The sequence below is a fragment of the Rhinoraja longicauda genome, chromosome 28, assembly GCF_053455715.1.
Source record: "Rhinoraja longicauda isolate Sanriku21f chromosome 28, sRhiLon1.1, whole genome shotgun sequence".
NCBI lineage: Eukaryota > Metazoa > Chordata > Chondrichthyes > Rajiformes > Arhynchobatidae > Rhinoraja > Rhinoraja longicauda.
The window spans coordinates 17,720,659-17,737,535 of NC_135980.1; the positions used below are offsets into that span (position 1 = coordinate 17,720,659).

The 16,877-nt window shown below is 47.9% G+C and overlaps 1 protein-coding gene across 7 annotated transcripts in view; it reads right to left on the bottom strand.

The window, feature by feature from the left end:
- ncanb (neurocan b) overlaps positions 1 to 16,877 on the bottom strand; it is a 103,247-nt gene that overhangs the window by 38,190 nt on the left and 48,180 nt on the right. For all 7 annotated transcript variants that reach the window (XM_078423918.1, XM_078423919.1, XM_078423920.1 and 4 more), the window contains 3 exons: positions 13,115 to 13,289; positions 8,066 to 8,193; positions 6,860 to 7,153 (listed from right to left, as the gene is read on the bottom strand). In XM_078423918.1, the coding sequence (XP_078280044.1) occupies positions 6,860 to 7,153; positions 8,066 to 8,193; positions 13,115 to 13,289 (597 nt within the window). The remainder of the gene's footprint in view (positions 1 to 6,859; positions 7,154 to 8,065; positions 8,194 to 13,114; positions 13,290 to 16,877) is intronic.

The following is a 16,877-nucleotide window of genomic DNA, read 5'->3' on the forward strand; positions in this document are numbered from 1 at the left end:
AAACAGCAAAAGCCCAGCACTGATCCTTATGGTAAGCCATTGGTCACGGGCTTCCAATTAGAAAAGCATCCTTCAACCATGATGTAGAAGAAGGGTTTCAACCCAAAATGTTACCTATCCAGGTTCTCCAGAGATGCTGCCTGACCTGCTGTGTTACTCCAGCACTTTGTTTCTTTCCACCACTAAACTCTGCCTCCTCTCACCAATCCAATTTGCATGCCTACCTTGGATGCCATGTGGTTTAACCTTCTGGAAGCATTCCCCATGTGGGACCATCTTCCAAGTCTTGCTAAAGTCCATATCAGCAAAGTCAACCACTCTATCTTCACCAATCTTCTTAGTTATCTCCTTAAAAACTCAATCAAATCAGACCTTGGACTCAACCCAACATTTCTAGGAAAACCCTTTGGATGCCCACTACCCCTCAGATGTCCTCTACACTGGGCCAAGGAGATGGGGTAGAGGAACTATATGTCCTGAGTCGGTTCATCAGGAAGCTTTCAGGAGCATCATTTCCACCTTTCCCACCCTCCTGATGGATCAGTGCACAGAAAGCGCAGTTTCGGTACGATGACAATTAAACACTCTTGTCTCTTTCCTCCTTTCCTTTCACCAAGGTGACTCAATGCTTTCTGTATATTCATGGGAAGTCCAGCATGTCGAAGGCCAATGTCTCAGGAGAAGCAAGAGGATTGGGCAGGGTGGGGGTGGAGTGAGAATGAAGAACAGAGTGAGGGTACAGTTTGCTTTTCTGGGCCATCGTGCAGCTTCTGGCAAGCTTTAGTCCGTGTGTTTACGAGTAAGTCAACACCAGCAATAGATCAAAGACATTGCCAATTAAAACAGCTAATCTTTCTGGCAGTATGATGTCTAATCAAAGCAGGTTTCCTTATACCCAGAGGCAAGTGGCTTTACAAGTGACAGAAGTTTTCTTTCAACTGTTCTCTGAAGTGATTTAATGCATTTTATTCTGAGGCTGTACCCTCTGTGCTGTAACATCTTTATCACGTAATATCCACCAGTCTTGAAATTGGATTTTTTTAAAACTGAAACATACAGCATAGAAGTGGGCCTTTTGCCCCATAGAATCCGCACAGACCATCAATCACCCATTCACACTAGGTCTATGTTAACTCACTTTCTCATCCACAGCCAGAAGCTGCACAATGGCCCAGAAATGCAAACTATACACTATGGAGTTTAATGTTTAAAAAATGTTTGGACAGGTACATGGATAGGATAGGTTTAGAGGGATTTGGACCAGACACAGGTAGGTGCAGGCATTTTGGTCGGCAGGGGCGGGTTGGGCCAAAGAGCCTGTTTCCATGCCGTATGACTCTGTGACACTCCACACTCATTATGCAATGATGTGAAACTAGCTCGGCTTCTGACCAAGTGTCAGTTGTGCAGATCTCTGCCCGTCTACACTGGCAATGTCCAAACTATGTTCCAAGGTATGGCATGGCAGGCAATTCACTCTGCGCTAGCAGCAGCCAATGCGTGGGACACTCGGTTCGGGGGGGAGGGGGAGATGATGCTCCAGGGATGCGGCTATGACTCTTTCTCAGCTCCAAGGCAGTAGAATTTATTTCTATTGCACTTCAGGATGACCCAGCCGATGACATACTCTGTTGAGCAGTCACTTTAGTGAAGTAGGAAGTTGGCAGTGAAATAATTCATAGCAATCTCCTACACCATATAATGGCCAGATCTTCTGGTGCTTCCCAACGTTGGTTAGGGACACAAACATAGACAGGTTGGTTAGTAAGTTTGCAGATGACACCTAGCTTGCTGGGGGTCACGGACTGCCTACAGCAGGATATGGATCAGCTACAGAAATGGGTGGGGAAATAGAATATGTATTTAATCGGTGTAAGTGTGAGTTGTTGCTCTCGGATGGTCAAAAGTAAAGGGAAAGTATACAGTTAATGGCATGACCCTTAGCGTTGATGTACAGAGGGACCTTGGGAACCAAATCCATAGCTCTCTGAAAATGGCAACACAAGTGGTTAGAGTGGTAAAGAAGGCATATGGTATGTTTGCCTTCATTGGTTGAGGCATTGAGTATGTTAAGAAGTCAAGAAATACGAATCTGGAGCCAGAAACAATAGCGGTATTTAAGCTTTAGGATAAGCACATGGATATGCAGGGAATGGAGGGATATGGATCATATGCAGGCAGAGGAGATTAGTTTATCTTGGCATCATGTTCAGCACAGATATTGTGGGCCGAAGGACAAGTATTATGGTCTGTGCTCTAAGGAATAGATATCAGCTGCAGGATTCGGGAAGGACTTGCAATAACTGCTGGATGATCTTTACGTTCCAGGTGCACACCTAGTTATGAAAATACAGTGCGATTTCTTTACACCCACACAACCCTACAGTTTAACCAATGTTCCCAATTCCTGTCCTGGGATGGCCAGTCTAGTGTACATGTATATCTCCAGGATGAGCCTGACCTCTCGTACTCTGCTCAGAGGCAAGCAGCCACCCAGAACCCTGGCCAACACCAGAACATCATTCAATCTCCTTGGACAAGGTGTTGACTCAATTGCTCAGACGCTGGTGATGAAGAGCGACGCTAATTAAACGGAACAGAGGATAGTCATCTGAACAACTTGACTTTCATGCTGTATAACCACAACGGTTCGTGTTAATTTTAATATTTGTCAGCAGTTTCAAACCATGTATGAAATATTACATTCAGTTTGCTCCATTTCATCCACTCATCCAAATTAAACAGTTTTGAAATATTGTGCAGACGATACTTAATGGAGTATGAAAGATACTTAATGGGAGCAAAGAAAATCGACTCAAACCAATGAATTGTCATGCTTCACAATGCCGACTGCACTCTGCCTGCTACTTCATGTCTGTAAACTCTTAACCTGGAGCGCAGGTGGGGGGTTTCGATTTCTCCAGATACACCCCACAAGGCTGCACAGCAATTGGAAGGATGTTTGTATGGAATGAGGCAGAGCTGGTGACTTTGCCACTGCAGTTTTGGGTTGAAAACAACAAAGTATCCCTTTCTAAAGAAGCTGAAAATGTGGGAGAACACAGGCAGGTACATCATGGTACAACAAAACCCACACGCACTCATGAGCGGAGGGGTGAGGCGATGGAGGAGGGGGGGGTGTATGAAGATGGAGCAATGGTCAGATGGGGGGGAGGAAGAGGGAGACGGGAGGGGAGGGGAGTTGGGGAATGGGAGTAGGGGAATGGGAGATGGAAAGGGGCGACGGAGAGGGGCGACAAAGAGGGAGAGACGGAGATGGAGAGGGGGAGACAGGGTGGGAGACAGAGGGGGAGACGGAAGGGGGAGACAGAGAGGGGGAGATAGAGAGGGGGAGACAGAGAGGGGGAGAATGAGAGGGGGAGACGGAGAGGGGAGACGGAGAGGGGAGACGGAGAGGGGAGACGGAGAGGGGAGACGGAAGGGGGAGGCAGAGGGGGGAGATAAAGAGGGGGAGACAGAGAGGGGGAGACTGAGAGGGGGAGACTGAGAGGGGGAGACTGAGAGGGGGAGACTGAGAGGGGAGACGGAGAGGGGAGACGGGGAGGGGAGATGGAGAGGGGAGACGGAGAGGGAAGACGGAGAGGGAAGACAGGGGTGGGAGTTGGGGAGGGGAGACGGAGAGGGGAGACGGAGAGGGGAGACAGGGAGGGGAGTTGGGGAGGGGAGACGGAGAGGGGAGATGAAGTGAGAAGGAGATTGGGTTGAGGGAGGTCGGGGCCCTGACTGGAGAAGGTTGGGCTGCTGATGGCAGGTCACAGATCCCAGTATGGAGAGATGTTGGAAGGGTCCCAGCACAGGTGGGGATTGCAGAGACAGGGAGAGTGAAACTGCCATACGATTGGAAAACAAAAATAGGAATTTTAAAACTGACATGTTGCGGTGAGGACAGGTTAGAGAACAAGGGTTGGGAAATGTTCTCCCTTTGTACGCGTGGGTTTTCTCCGGGTGCTCCGGTTTTCCCCCATATTCCGAAGACATGCAGGTTTGTCAGGTAATTGGCCTCTGTAAATTGCCTCGAATGTGTAGGACATGGGATGTATAAGTGATGGATGATCGCTGGTCAGTGTGGACTCAGTGGGCCGAAGGTCCTGTTTCCACACTGTATCCCTAAAACTAAAACTAAAAGATGGGGGTTGAAATCAATGAGAAAGGAAAGGGTAGAGTTTGGTGATAGAGGATGTATATTTGAAGGAGTTACGACAAAGGCTTCTGCCACTGACATGAAGATCAGACTCTACCTCCTGGTGTGAGCATGAAGGAGACAATTCCTCAAGGAGTGCTGAGGAAGGGAATCACGGTGAGTAATGAGACTCTGCAGAGTGGCATCTGGAAGCAGGCTACAGAGAAAGCACAAAGGCTTGGGCTGAAGGGTCTGTTTCCATGCTGTATGACCAGATGCCAGTGGAGTAGATTGCCCCCACCAGGACTCTTAGGCAAGGCAGAGACGTGGTGATCATTGACCTCAATCAAGGGATGAGTCTGAAAAGGGTCCTGACCGGGAACGTCACCTATCCATTTTCTCCTGATACTCTGCCCAACCTGCTGAGTTACTTCAGCACTCTGTGTCTTCTGCGGTCTAGGGTTAGTGGCTATGTCTGGAGATACATCTGAAGGTATCATCATTTGCACCCTGCAGATCAGTCTCTCCCACCTTCTAATACCCCCTCCTTTACCCTGCACAGCTTTCACACAGCTGATTAAAACATGGATAAGCTCGTAATTATCCAAACAGACGTTATTCTTGTAAAGCCTCCAATATTATGATAACTAATACATGTTCAATTACAATGGAAGGAATCAGCTGCCCCATGCCCCCTTTAATTTTCTCCCTGAGTCACTCACAGCTGCTCTCAGAGTGATATTCAATCCCCGAGCACCCTGGGGCGATCAGCAGGCTGGCTACCTCTCTCCTTCGGAAAAACATCAAGCTCCAGGCTTTTGTTTGGTGCCGCTGCGGTTTTATATCATAGGCTGAAAGCATTTTTTTTTAAGCAGATGACATTCACTCATTGAGGTTCCAGCTTGATCTACCACTGTACACAAAGCACAGCTGGATTAAAAGCCCAAAAAGCCCAAAAGCCTGAGTTTGAATTTGTGTTTAGTTCATTGTCATGTGTACTCAGGTACAACGCTAGGCTTTTGGTGCATGCTAACCAGTCAGTGGAAAGACAGTACATGATTACAATCGAGCCATCCGCAGTGTACAAATACTTGATAAAGGGAATAAAGTGAAGTAAAGTCCGATCATAGATAGCCCCAGGGTCTCCAATGAGGTAGATAACAGCTCAGGTCTGCTTTCTAGTTGTTGGTAGGATGGCTCGGTTGCCTGTTAACAGCTGGGAAGAAACTGTCCATGAGTCTGGGAAGCATTTTCATACTTCTATACCTTTAACCCGATGGGAGAGGGGAGAAGAGGGAGTGGTCAGGGTGCGACTCGTCCTTGATTATGCTGGTGGTCTTGCCAAGGCAGCGTGAGAGGTAAATGGAGTCAATGGAAGTGAGGTTGGTTTGTGTGATGGTCTGGGCTGCTTCCACAATTCTCTGCAATTTCTTGCCATTCTTGAATGAAGCTGTTCCTAAACCATGCTGTGATTTATCTCGATAAAATGCTTTCTAAAATGTGATAAAATGCTTTCTAAAATGCGATAAAATGCTTTCTAAAATGTGATAAAATGCTTTCTAAAATGTGATAAAATGCTTTCTAAAATGCGATAAAATGCTTTCTGGCCCCGCTGGTGTGGATCACAACCCATGCCCTGAACCCGACTAACGGGTGGATACAGACTTTCAGCGATAGTCGTTCAGTACAGGGCACCGATGTCTCTGAGGAGGGAATACTCACTCGGCATGGAACAGCCCTGTCATCCCTTCACTTCTGAAGCTGGATCAAACAGAAATCCTATATGTTGCAAGACCTGGACCACACTCAGAATTAGCCACATGACTGCAGCCAATAGAAACTTACACCTAGAGAACCTCTTCTGGTAGCTCATTCTATATACCCACCACCCTTTGTATTAAAAAGATGCCCCTCAGGTTCCTATTAATTCTTTCCCCCATCACCATAAACCAATGTCCTCTGGTTCTTGATTCACCAACTCTGGGTAAAATACTCTGTGTTTTTACCTGATCTAATCCCTTATGACCTTATGCACCTCTCTCCCCGCATCCTCCTGCGTTCCAACGAATAAAGTCCTCGCATGCTCAACCTCTCCCTGTAGCACAGGCTCAAAAGTCCTGGCAACATCCTCGTAGATCTTCTCTGCACCCTCTCCAGCTTAACAACATCCGAGTCTGAAGTAGCGTCTCAACCTGAAACGTTACCCATTGCTTTTCTCCAAAGATGCTGCCTGACCTGCTGAGTTACTCCAGCATTTTGTGTTTATCTTTGGTGTAAACCAACATCTGCAGTTCCTTCCTAAACATCTTTCCTATAACAGGGTGACCAAAGGTGAACACAATACTCCAAATGTGGCCCCACTGATGTCTTGTACAACAGTAACATAACCTCCCAACTTTTTCACTCACTCTGAAGGCTGACTGATGAAGGCCAGCATATCAAGAGCCGTCTTGAGCACCCCATCTACCTGTGACACTACTTTCAAGGAACTATGTACCTGCTCTTCTAGATCCCTCTACTGTACAACACTAGAGACACTACAACACTACCTCCCCAGGGCCCTAACATTCACTGCCAATGTATATTCTGGACTACAACACAGGCAAATAAAACTTGAGATGAGAATGGCAATGTTCTGGTTAAATCAGCCCCATTCCCACTCTCTCCACATTTACACAATAACACAATAAGAGCGACCAGTGAATGCTGAGAGCTCACCTCTGAAGCAGTAGGCATCATACTTTGAGCCAGGGTCAGGGAAGCCTGTCCTGTTTGCGAGCTGATAGATGGTCCTGACTCCGGGCACATCTCCACCACAGTTCCTGCGCGGGACATTGATTGGGTAACGCACACTGCCGTCGGCCAGCCACCCCGCATCACAGCGGTCCAAGCCTTGGCTCCAGGCCAGGAACAGATGGCCAGCAGTGGCCAGTTCCGCCCCCTGGGCCCAGCAGTGATGCACAGCCTCGGTCAGGTTCAACTTGTGGGTTGTTGACTGGTGAAACACTGTGCCTGTGAACAAAGAAAGCCAGGCTCTCGGTCAGTGCCAAGGCTGTTGGTGTGCAGGCAGGAGGGCCGAACTCTCCATCCCTCCCAGAGTCACTCAATGTCCCATCCAGCCAATCCAACAGCCATCCTGCATGGACCCTCTGGGGAACCACAATGTAATGTTGCTCAGCCAGAGCAAGAGAGAGGGCTCCCGTTCACTCACTGATGAGAGAGCTCTGTTTACTGCTTATCCCCATTGACACTCAGTTTTACCCATTGAGAGAAACCCTCTCTGCCACCTTCCCTGCACCTCATAGAGCCTCCTTTAACCCCTTTCCAATTTTGTTGAAGGTTCATTAAGATGACGGAGGAAGGATTTAATACGAACCTGAGGGACATCGTTTTTTACACAAAGGGTGGTAGGTATATGGAACGAGCTGCCGGAGGAGATGGTTGAGGCAGGTACTATCACGTTTAAGAAACATTTAGACAATCACATGGATGGGAAAGGATTTGAGGGACATGGGCCAGACACAGGCAGGCGGGACTAATGTAGGTGGGGCATGTTGGTCGACGTGGGCAAGTTGGGCTGAAGGGCCTGTTTCCAATGCTGGAAACCTCAGCGGGTCAGGCAGCATATGCAGCGAGACAGGCAAAGTTTCAAAGCAATGACTTTTCATCAGATCCGAATCAGCAGGTTTGCTGGGCTCCTATTTCACGTGAAACAGTAAACAATCTGAAGAAGAATCCCGACCCGAAATGTTGCAAGAAACGTCACCTATCCATTTCCTCTGAGGAGGCTGCCTAAATTACTCCAGCACTTGGAGTCCTTCTCATGAAGCCCCAGAGTCAGAGGTGGTGGTGTCCATGGTGCCCATTGTGCAGGCTCATTGCCCCACTCCTTCTCCCATCTCCACCAAGCCAATCCCTACTTGCCTTTCTGCTCCGCGATGTAACAGTAGACGTCATACTGCTCATCCGGATCCCGAACGCCATAGGTTCTGATGCCTGGGTATTCAAACTTATCTCCATAGCAACCAGGTCTCGGTGTTCTGATTGGATACCTGTAAAAAAATTACCATTTGGAATTATTTTCATCATTCAGTGGAATATTTATTACTATTTATTTGCAGCTTCTTTCCTCAACAAAATCACAAAAACCCATCAGCTTGTACAAGAAGATCTGAAGGAACTTCACAACCACTGAGACTAATCCTGAGAAGAATTCAACACTGCCCCAGCTTTCTACACCCCCCCCCCCCCCATGCCCACCGTTATTATGGGTGAAAGGGTAGAGAGGGTCAAGGATGCTCAGAGAGCTCCCACAGGAAATTCCCACTGTCTTCATCATTTACCTTCATGAGCAGGGAAGATCTTAAATCCCAGAGGATTGGTCCTTGTCGGGATATAGGGAATTTGGGATGGCAGGATCTAGAGATGTAGGAATGTTGAGATGCAGGGATGTCAGAATGTGGCAATGTAGGGATGTCGGGATAGCAGAGAAGGAGTTGGGGGATAGGGCCAGTGTTCGCCTGACATAAGGGCTGTTGGACATAACCAACACAAAGGCAGGCATAGCTGGGGCCCATGCGGGTGCCCATGGCTACATCTTTAACTTGGAGAAAGTGAAATGTGAGAGCAGATCTCCAGGGAGAGGTGTCACCTTTGAAACTTGAGACAGCAGGAGAATTATTAATGTGCAAAGGGAAAATGTTTTGCAGATAGAATAACTGTGTGTGGGGGAGGGAGTTGTATTCACATGAATAACAAGGTTTTATGATGAAATTAAATTATCTGACAATTCAAATCCCAACGCTCCTATTAATTTTATGTAATCACTGCCTTTAAAGCTAGCTCTATTTTGAAGTAAATATTGAAATGGGAAGATAATTTTGCTTGGGTTAAAAGCCTTTTATTAGAGAATCTGAGAGAACCTGAATGGAAGTGAAGCTCTCTCTGGAATGACAGCACTGTGTACTGGCCTTGCAGCACAATTCTCCAGAGCTCTGGTCCCACTGTCTTCGCTGGCAGGCCTCTCTCTGGTCTTCTCCCACCCACCCAGTCCCCTGACTGGTGAAAGGCAAAGTGGCCACTGAGCCGATCAAACTATTCTCTGCACAAGTCTGGGAGACCTCTGGGTTCATCAGGGCTTTCCAGATTCTCTAATTCACTGAGACCATGTCTGACCAAGGACCCAAGTCCACTGCTCATCTTTTTGATGTCTCAGTCGCTTAGCTTAGTAAAAATGTTACCGGGCATAGGCGATGGGCCAAAGGAGGTTTACAAGAATGATCCCAGGAATTATTGGGTTAACGAGTTATGAGTGTTCGATGCCTCTGGGATTGTACTCACTGGAGTTTAGACGGATGAGGGGGAAATATTGAAATCTTCTAAATAATGAAAGGCCTGGAGAGAGTTGATGTGGAGAGAATGTATCCACTAGTGCAAGAGTCCAGGACTAGAGGGCACAGCCTCAGAAGACAGTGGGACCAGAGCTCTGGAGAATTGTGCTGCAAGGCCAGTACACAGCCTCAGAATAAAAGGATATACCTTTAGAAAGGAGTTGCGGAGAAATTTCTTTAGCCAGAGGGTGGTGAATCTTTGGAATTCATTGCTACTGATGTAAATGGAGGCCAAGTCATCAGGTATTTTTAAAGCAGATTTTGTTATGCTCTTGCTTAGTGTCAAAGGTTATGGGGAGAAGGCAGGATAATGGGGTTGAGAGAGAAAGTAAGACCAGCCATGATTGAATGGCGTAGTCTCGATGGGTTGAATGGCCTAATGGAAACGTCCAACACTAGAGGGCATAGCTATAGGATGAGAGGGGGAAAGTTTAATGCCGAGTTTTTTTACACAGAGAGTAGTGGGGGCCTGGGACGCATTGCCAGGGGTCGTGGTGGAGGCAGTTATGATAGTGGCGTTTAAGAAGCATTTAGGTAGGCACATGGAATTGCAGAGAATAGAGGGATATGAATCATGTACAGGCAGATGAGATCGGTTTTGTGGGCCGAAAGTCCTGTTCCGGTGCTGTACTGCTCGATGTTCTGTGAACCTTTCAACTCCCACCCAACCTTCCACTGTACAGAGTTCCCTCACCTCACTCCTGACTTCAAGGCTCTACCCTTTAATTACAAACACCGGACCTGGTGGAAAACCTTCTCTCCACCAGCCCCCGAGACCCAACATGGAATGGGGTCGGCTGTGAGGAGAATACAGGGAGGGATAAGAGGAATAGAGAGGAAAGATGGGGTGTTGCCCAAGAGTGCAGCACTCCCTCAGTATCATAATGCAGGGCTGCAAGATCCCTGCACCCCACAGTCTCTGCCTCAGACTATCCTGATCGGAGAAAGTTAGAGGGTAGCTGGGATCTGGCAGGGCAGGTCTCCAGAGAGCGCTTCTAACCTCTGAATCAGGACACATCCGCCGCCTCCACTTCTTCACCTTTACGGTTAACATTTCATTTGTCACAGATTTATCCATGCACGCAATCTATTAATATCTCTGTGACATTTGTCGCTAACCAACATTGCTATCAATTCTGCCTCTCACTGAATGATGGCAGACATGGATAAATGGCTTTCCATCACATAGACAAAGGCATCTGTAAACATGATGTCAGAGGAACTGCAGATGCTGGAATCTTGAGCAAAGCACAGTGCTGGAGGAACTCAGCGGGTCAGACAGCATCTTTAGACAGCATCTTTAGACTTTAGATTTTAAGGTTTAAAGACACAGGCCCATCAGCCCACCGAGTCCGTGCCACTGTAACTCTAGTCTAAAGATATGGGAAGCATTACACCAGTCAGAGGGACGAGTGTGAACGAAAAGGCCCAAGGGCTGCCTCAGGTGGAGCAACATGTCGCGTGCTGTCTGGCCGTGGGGTGACAACTGAGCAGAGGTCAGTGAGGGAGAACCTTGGCCTCTCATTCAGCAGATCATCCCTCACAAGTTCCACCAGCGCCCATGAGATTCACCATCCACACAGCAACCCTGGCCTCGTCCGACCACCCATCCTCATCCATTCTGCAACTCAAAACATTTTATTTTCTCCCATTCCCTGTCTGCCAAAGACTCGCAACATGAGCTCTGTTCCTCTCTCCACAGATGCTGCCTGACCTGATGGGTGTTTCCAGCATTTTCTGGTTTTATGATAGAGAGTGAGGGGTGGTTGGAGAGAGTGTAGAGGAGAAAGAGAGCACAAGAGTGAGAGAAAGGGAGGGAGAGGGAAAGTGGAGGGGAGGAAAGGAGAGAGGGACAAAGAAAGGGAAAGGAGGAAAATCTAAGAGAGAAAGAGGGAGGGTGTGGAGTGCGGTTGAGAGAAATAGGAGTGGGGAGCAAGAGAAAGGGAAGGGGAGAAGGGAGAGAGAGGGTGGGGAATAAAGGACAGATTGGGTGGGGAGGTAGGGTGGGGAGGAAGAGAGAGAGGGGGGAGTAAATGAGAGAGAGGGTGGCAAGTAAAGGGGAGTGATGGGATGGGGTGGAAGGGAGTGGGGAGGAAGAGAAACAGGCTGATAATCAAGTCAGCTAAAACACAACTGAACGAAAAAAAATCAAATAAATTAACTCTCGACCAACTAATTAAAAGGAAATGCAAATAGGTCATGATAGCAACCAGAAATCCACTGCCGTAAGGATAGGTGGCTCCTGATTAGTTTTTATTAAAGGGTAAATGTCTGTGTTCTGTCAATTAGTTTTGTTAAGTAGGGCGCTGTGTAAAGTTTATATTTTAATTAGAATTCCCGGCTGGCTGTGGCTCCCTCTGGATGCTCCCACACTGCCTGAACGGAACCATTTGGAGAAGAAGGAAATGGAGCAGAAATTGGCCATTCAGCCCCTCGATCCTGTCCCACCATTGACTGGAAGCATGGCTGGTTCCATGCCTTATCCATGTTGTATCCAATCCCCACTCCAACTCTCACTGTTCCAACATCTGTAATCTGAGACATTGGATCCCTGGCCCAATGGAGACAGAATCCCAAATATTCCCAACACTGAGTGGAAAAATCCATCCTCACTACGTTCAGACATGGCTTCCCCTTGAGCTTGAGATTGTGCCCTTGTTCTAATCTCCAGCCAGATACATAACACCTTTCCGCCCACTCTGCCAATCCACCTCAGACACTGGCATCTCCAACAGGTCACCGTTCACTCTTCAGAATGCCGGTGACAATGAAGCCCCACCCAGAGCACCTCCTGTGCCTTCGCTTCGTTAATGTTTGTACCAAAGGAAGAGAGCAAAACAGTGCATCTGAGTATGACTGTGTGACTATGTGTGTGTGTGTGTCTGTCTGTGCAGTGTGTGTGTGCGTGTGTGTGCTCTGTGTGTGTGCGTGCGTGCGTGCGTGTGTGTGTGCTCTGTGTGTGTGTGTGTGTGTGTGTGTGTGTGTGTGTGTGTGTGTGTGTGTGTGTGTGTGTGTGTGTGTGTGTGTGTGTGTGTGTGTTCTGTCTGTGTATTCTTATGTTTGTATTCTGTCTGTGTGTTTCCTGAGTGTGCATTCTGTGTGTATGCACATGATTGTGTGTGCGCATACTGTGTGCACGGTTGGGTGTGTGTTTTGTGTGTGTCTTGTGCACATGTGAGTGCGCCTGTGTCTGTGTGTCCATTGTGCACACGTGTGTAGCTGTGTCTATTTGTCCTGTGTGCAGACGTGTGTGTACCTGTGTCTGTGTGTCCTGTGTGCAGACATGTGTGTACCTGTGTCTGTGTGTCCTGTGTGCAGATGTGTGTGTACTTGTGTCTGTGTGTCCTGTGTGCAGACGTGTGTGTACCTGTGTCAGTGTATCCTGTACAGTCCTGTGTGTACCTGTGTCTGTGTGTCCTGTGTGCAGACGTGTGTGCACCTGTGTCAGTGTATCCTGTGCAGTTCTGTGTGTACCTGTGTCTGTGTATCCTGTATGCAGTCCTGTGTGTACCTGTGTCTGTGTGTCCTGTGTGCAGACGTGTGCGTACCTATGCCCGTGCGCGGGCATTATCACATGCCTCACCTGACGGTTTGGTCGGACAGCCAGCCAGCGTCGCAGTGATTGAAGCCGTCCTGGAAGGCAGCCAGCAGGTGTTGGGGTGTGGCGATCCTGGCCGAGTTCTGCCCACAGGCCTCTGCGGCTTCCTCGAATGTGAGCGTGTACCTGCTGTTGCCGGTGCGGTAGTGGAACACAGTCCCTGCAACAGGGCAAGAAACCAAAGGCAAAAGTCAGCAAACAAACCCTGACTCCAACTATCCGAGCGCCAGCTAATGTCACGCTGCACGTTTCTGAGCGTGTGGGATCGGTCTCTGCACTTCAAGGTGGCGGACACCGTACGCAAGGCTTCCTCAGGATGATCCACCCGTCTGCAGTGCTGAACCACACCAAACATTTACAGCACATCGGACCCCTGTGCTCCACAGAAACCTCTCCATCACTTCTCCTTCCACTCCTCCCTCCTAGAGTCATAGTGGTAAAGCACGGAAACAGGCCCTTCGGCCTAACTTGCACATGCCAACCAAGATACACTAGTCCCACCTGTCTGCATTTGGCCCACATCCCTCTAAACCTTTCCTATTTATGAACTTGTCCAAATGTCTCTTAAATGTTGTTATAGAACCTGCTTCAACTATCTCCTCTGGCAGCTTGTTCCATATACCCACCACCTTCTGTGTGAAAATGTTGCCGCTCAGGTTCCTATTAAATCTTTTCCCACTCACCTTAAACCTCTATCCTCTGGAGCTTGATTCCCCTCCTCTGGGTGTTCGGTCAACCATGGTCACTACTTGTGGGGGCAAGCTCCACATATCCCCCTCAGTTTTTGAAGATTCAATGTAATCTAAATCAACTGGGCCATTGGGGTAAGGAATAGCAGATGGAGCCTAATTCAGATAAATGTGAGGCATTGCAATTTGGTAGAACAACCATTGGCAAGTCTTACACAGTAAGGGTTTGGCCCTGGGGAGTGTTGTAGAACAAAGAGACCCAGGACTACAGGTAGCCAGTTCTGTGAAAGTGGGAATTTTGTGCACTTCTATAAGGTCTTTTCGCAGCCTCTAACCCCCAAAGAAAGCATCCAAAGATTGTTCAATATTTCCTTATAGCTAATACCCTCTAATCCAGGCAACGTTCTGTTAAGGCTCCTCTGCACCCTCACCAAAGCCTCTACATCCTTCCTGTGTTGGGACAACTTGAATTTCGCACAATACTCCAAATACCACTGAACTAAAGTCCTACAAAGCTGCATCATGATATCCTGACTCTTATACTCAATGTCCCAACCAAGCAAGCAAACCAGACGCCTTCTTTACCACTCGATCTACTTCTGTTGGCACATTCAGGGAGTTAGGCACCTGGACCCCAACATCCCTCAGTACATCAATGCTCTTATGGACCTCGCCATTAACTGTTTACTTTCTCTTTGCATTCAACCTCCAAAAGTGCAACACCAGACACTTGCTCGGAAGAAACTCCACCTGCCGTTTCTCTGCTCTTTTCTGTATCTGGTCTATATCCCGATGTATACTTTGACAGCCTTCTTCACAATCCCTCCTAACTCCACTTCGCTTCTTAAATAAAGGAGCTCTTCAGTCCTCCGGGACCTCACCTGTGGCTGGAGAAGATACAAAGATTTTCGTCTAGCCTCCCGCAATCTCTTCTCTCTCAAGAACCTGGGATAAATCCTGTCAGGTCCTGGGGATTAAGCCAGCTTAATGCTTCTCAAGCATACCGACACCTCCTCCTTTTTGATCTCAAACTCCCCTTGCATATTAGTATTCCACACACTGATCTCACTGTCCATGTTCTTCATGGTGAAAGCAGATGCAAAGTACGTGTTTAATAATTGCGCATATCCTCCCAACCAAGCATAATTCCCTCCTTTATCCTTGCGTAATCCTACCTTCTCTCTGGTTACCCTCTTATTTTTAATGTTTGTATAAAAAGCCTTGGGATTTTCTTTAATCTGACTCACCAAAGCCATTTTGGCCCTTCTAATTGCCCACAAGTTCTTTCCTACTTGCTTTATCTTCCTCAAATAGTTCATCTTTCTAAACCTTACATACTCTTCCTTTTTCTTTTTGATCACATGTGCAGTCCAAGATTCCCTTACTTTGCCATCATTATCTCTCCTCCTCACTGGGACGTGCTGAACCTGAATTCTGATCAGCTGGCCTTCCAGCAACACTCACATGTCAGATGTGGAGTCCCACAACTATTCCATCTGCGGTGCAAACCAGCATCTGCACTTCCTTCCTACCTATGATCCCGGTTTACTCTACCGTGCTTCTGTCTAAGAACGCTGCAATCTGTTTTACCCCAATTTACTACCTTCTCCTAAGGTCCAACTTATCCTTATTGCTAACTAATGTAAAACTTACTGAGTTGTGATCACTGCTCCCAAAATACTCTTCCACTGAAACGTCAGTCACCTGGCCAGGCTCGTTTCCCAATGCAACGCCCAGTATGTTCCCTTCTCGTTTTGGACTATCCACATACTGTTTCAAAAAAACCTCTTGGATACACCCAACATGTTCTGCCCCGTCTAAACCTTTAGCAGCGAGCAGGTCCCAGTCAGTATTGGGAAGTTAAAGACACTGACCCAGACAGCCCTGTTGCTTGTGCATCTCTTGGTTGTCTGTCTACATATCTTAGTTTTAGTTTTAGAGATACAGAGTGGAAACAGGCCCTTCAGCCCACTGAATCTTCACCGAACAACAATCATCCCGTACACTAGTTCTATCCTACACTCTAGGGACAACTCACAGAAGCCATTTAGCCTACAAACCTGCGCGTCTTTGGATGTGAGTGGAATCTAGAGCACCCAGAGAAAACCCATGCGGTCACGGGAAAAACGTGCAAACTCTATACAGATTGTACCCGTAGTCAGGATTGAACCTGGGTCTCTGGTGCAGTAAGGCAGCAACTCTACCACCGAGCCACCGTGCAGCCCACTGTGCACTGTGTTGCCCACTGCACTGTGTTGCCTCTATGTTCCTCTAAATCCCACTGGCTATTGGGGACCTATAGTAAAGTCCCATTAGAATGCTTGAACCCTTCTTATTTCTAAGCTCAACCCATATCGTCTCAGTTGGATGAACCCTCCTGTCCGTCCTCTCTGAGTACCACTGTGACAGTCTCCCTGATTAGTACACCTCTCTAACACATCTAAAAACAGCAAAACCTCGGAACAGGTTGTCCCTCCAACAACCAAGTCTCCACAATGGTCACAACATCATAGTCCCATGGCCCACCGATCCAGGCTCTATGTTCATCTGCTTTCCTCATAATACTCCTTGCTTTGAAATAAACACTTTGGATATGACTCACTGCCTATTAGGTGTGTGCGGGACCCTGCACTGGTTCCCACCCAGCCTGAGCCAAGCAGTGCAGAGCCCACTGGCACTATTCCAGCCACCTCAGTTGGACTCTGTGCTGCCTGGGCGTCCATGATTCCTCTGACACTTCTGTATTCAGTGCCTTCCAATTCACTGTTCCTCTGAACAAGATTGATGAATGTTGCTGGCGACCGAGAGCAGGAAACCTCTACTGGGTCAGACCCAGGGTGCAGAAACCCTTTCAAATAATCACAGATCATTACAGCAAGGAAAGAGGACATTCAGCCCATTGTGTCTGCCAGAACCAGGGCTGCACAATGGCTCAGCGATAGTGCTGCTTTACAGCACCAGAGACCGGGGTTTGATCCTTACTGGTCGGAGTTTGTACGTTTGCACATGGGTTTTCTCAGGGTGCTCCGGTTTCCTCCCATGCTCCAAAGATGTACCGG